This window comes from Ipomoea triloba, chromosome 4, assembly GCF_003576645.1.
Source record: "Ipomoea triloba cultivar NCNSP0323 chromosome 4, ASM357664v1".
In the NCBI taxonomy this organism is placed as follows: Eukaryota; Viridiplantae; Streptophyta; class Magnoliopsida; order Solanales; family Convolvulaceae; genus Ipomoea; species Ipomoea triloba.
In genome coordinates, this window is record NC_044919.1 from 1,902,980 (window position 1) to 1,906,029 (window position 3,050).

Here is a 3,050-nt window from a genome sequence, read left to right on the forward strand (position 1 = left end):
CACACCAATTGCATATGAGAGATAAACTACATTAAGAAAATCTTGTGTGAAGACCTTATCCAAAATGATGTTCATTAAAATCAAAGTCGTGACTTTCATGTATAAGAATCATGACCACTAACTTGGTCACCTCTTTCACGATATTGTATCCCTCTCTCTTTCTCTCTCTGATCACGAGAAAAACATGCAATTACTACCTGAATGTCAACACTGATAAATTCTTCTTTTTTTTTTTTTGAAAAATTATATGTGATTAACTCGATTAAGATGTTAACAAAAAATTATACACAACAACTTTTAAGTATAAAATTCATATTCCTCCCATTTAATTACCCTTCCCGGGACATTGCTGCCATTGCATGTTTCTCTCCTGTGATTAGGCAAGGATTCTCAACAATTCAACTAAACCAAGTTGTTTTGATTTGAAGACAAGACGTGACAATCATTTTCTAATTAAGAGGAAGAATATTGTAACTAACAATTAATATATAAAACCAAAAAGATCAATTGCCATACCAACTCTCTACCATGATCCTAATTTTTATATCGTCTAAATTAAGCATTAGGTGGCACTAATAATTTAGGAAAAAAAATATTATATTCATGGTGGAAACCAGGATTAGTCTGAATATGGTACAAACTTAAAGGGTGCCACTTACCGTTAAGACTCGCTCAAGAGTCAAAACATCTCTGATCTGACAAAAAAATTAAAGACCATTCACCAATATTTATTTTGTCTAACTTAATATAGAATGAACTATCCGAGCCGAGCAACCCAAAATTGAAGTTTGAAATTTAAGAAAAATTGAATTTTATGAGCTTATGATTATACGCTACGAAAAGTCAGCATGTTTGATGGACAAACGTTAAGCATGTTCAAACATTAGGTGGCCATGCAAGCATATAATATTATCCTTAAAACCCATCATAATTATTGGGAAATTATTAATCTTTAATTACAGCTAGCAGTCTTTATTTATTCCTTAAATTATCTTCTCCTAATCTCCTGCCTATATATAACTATATAAGTTCGTCCACACATCATCCTTAAGTTCAAAATTTCATATATACACTAATCACAACATCTTTAGAGATATATATGGCAATGGCAACTTTTGTTCTTCTCTTCCTCCTGTTGGCTTCTCCGGCAGCTTTTGCCAAGGACCACGTCGTCGGTGGCGACGGCGGGTGGAGCCAGTCCGGCGATTACACCACATGGGCAGGCGGTGAAACGTTCACTGTTGGCGATAATCTTGGTAAAGTGTATTTCATCAAATTTTTACTATGTATTATAAACACAATTATATCTTTCTTAATATTCATACAAAAACAACACCTCTTATAAGACTGTTTCAGATCATAGCTTCTTATTAATGAGACAGGTGAAAAATTATTAATAAATATTACACTTCTCCATATAAATGTTACATTGCAAGAAAATTAATGATAGTAGGTATTTTAGTTTTTTCTTGTCATGTATAAATTGGTATTTAATATTTTCAATATCAATTGAAAAATTAGATCAACTATATATTTGGTCAAATTGATAATAGAGAATATATAAATAGTTAAAGAACTCTGAACTAGACATTTTTCTAGTAAGAATCAAATTACTTGAATTGAATGGGATACATCATACATGCAAGATGTTGTATTATACACTCAAAAAAGATTATATTTAAGAGTTGACTCGATAATCACAAGACTACAAGTTCGACTATCAATAAGAGCGGTTTATTAATTTCTAAAAATAATCATGCTACAATAATATTAGGACCAAATGAGGATGTTATAATAAAAAAAATACTAAAAATGACTTATAAATCTAGGATTAAAAATGGAATTAACTCAATATTCACTATCAATTTCATGAAACAGTGTTCAACTATGGCGGAAGCCACGGCGTCGCCGAGGTGAGCAAAGACGACTATGATAGCTGTAACGCCGCAAACGCCCTGCAATCCTTCTCCGACGGGAAAACAACCATTAAGCTAAGCAAGGCCGGTCCGATGTACTTCATGTGCCCCACTTTTGGCCACTGCCAAACCGGTATGAAGTTGGAGATCAACGTCAAGTCCGGCAGCTCCTCCACCCCCGCCGGCGGTTCTCCTCCCTCCTCCGGCACCGCACCCTCCACCCCCTCCGACTCCGATTCTCCTCCCACCACTCCCGCCCCCGCCGGAAAAAGCTCTCCCAACGGTGCAGCGGATATCTCCGGCGGCATGTTTGGGTTTTCGCTTGCCTTGGGAGCCTTGTTGGCATTGATGAGCTAGGCGAGAGGCAGTGCGTGCGCGGCTATATATATACATTTGTTTTTCTTGATTATTATTATAATTATTAATTATGTGTGCTTTTTTAAATTTACATATTGTGGATTAATTTTGTAATTTGATTTAAGAAATAAGTAAACATATAGCAATTTGATTAAGCATACGGTGTTGTTCTATTCTAAATGGTTTGGTTATGTTTAGAATATCGGTTAAGTGATATGACGAATAATTGACTGTCACTTCTTTAGATGCATATATATTTTTTTCAGTGATAAAGAAAAATATTCCTTTAAATGCATATATATTTTTTCGTTGAGTAATAAGAGAAATTGTGCACTGAATATACTTCATTTGTGAACTTAGTCTAAGAAGGTAAATTAGTTCAAGTATTGAGAGTTGAATTTGAATGACCAATTTTATTGAGGTGGTCCATCTCTCAAGATAAGATATATAGAAAATGCAACACTCAATGTTAGAAAATGCACCACAATGAAAATACACAAAAACACCATAAAACACACCACACACCCAAAATAATGCACCATAACTCCCTGTCCCTAATGGTGCATTTACTAACACTATGTGGTGTATATATTTGCATACCTAGTGGTGTGTTTTTTGATGATGCACGTTTGTGTGATGTATTTTTTAACATTGAGTGGTGTATATATTTGTATACATAGTGGTGCGGCCGCACTGACCGCACACGCTAAGGGGCGGTCACACCTGATCATGACCCTATATATATATACTCTTCCCACTGCACTGTAGACGGAGCAC

General features: G+C 35.0%; 1 protein-coding gene across 1 annotated transcript; it reads left to right on the plus strand.

The window, feature by feature from the left end:
• The first annotated feature begins 1,067 nt into the window (after window positions 1-1,067).
• Window positions 1,068-2,428, plus strand: LOC116017652 (uclacyanin-3-like). Its single transcript, XM_031258273.1, has 2 exons — window positions 1,068-1,256; window positions 1,879-2,428. Exons 1-2 carry the CDS (start codon window positions 1,100-1,102, stop codon window positions 2,271-2,273), a joined length of 552 nt encoding a protein of 183 aa, XP_031114133.1. The 5' UTR covers window positions 1,068-1,099; the 3' UTR covers window positions 2,274-2,428.
• The last annotated feature ends 622 nt before the right edge of the window (window positions 2,429-3,050 follow it).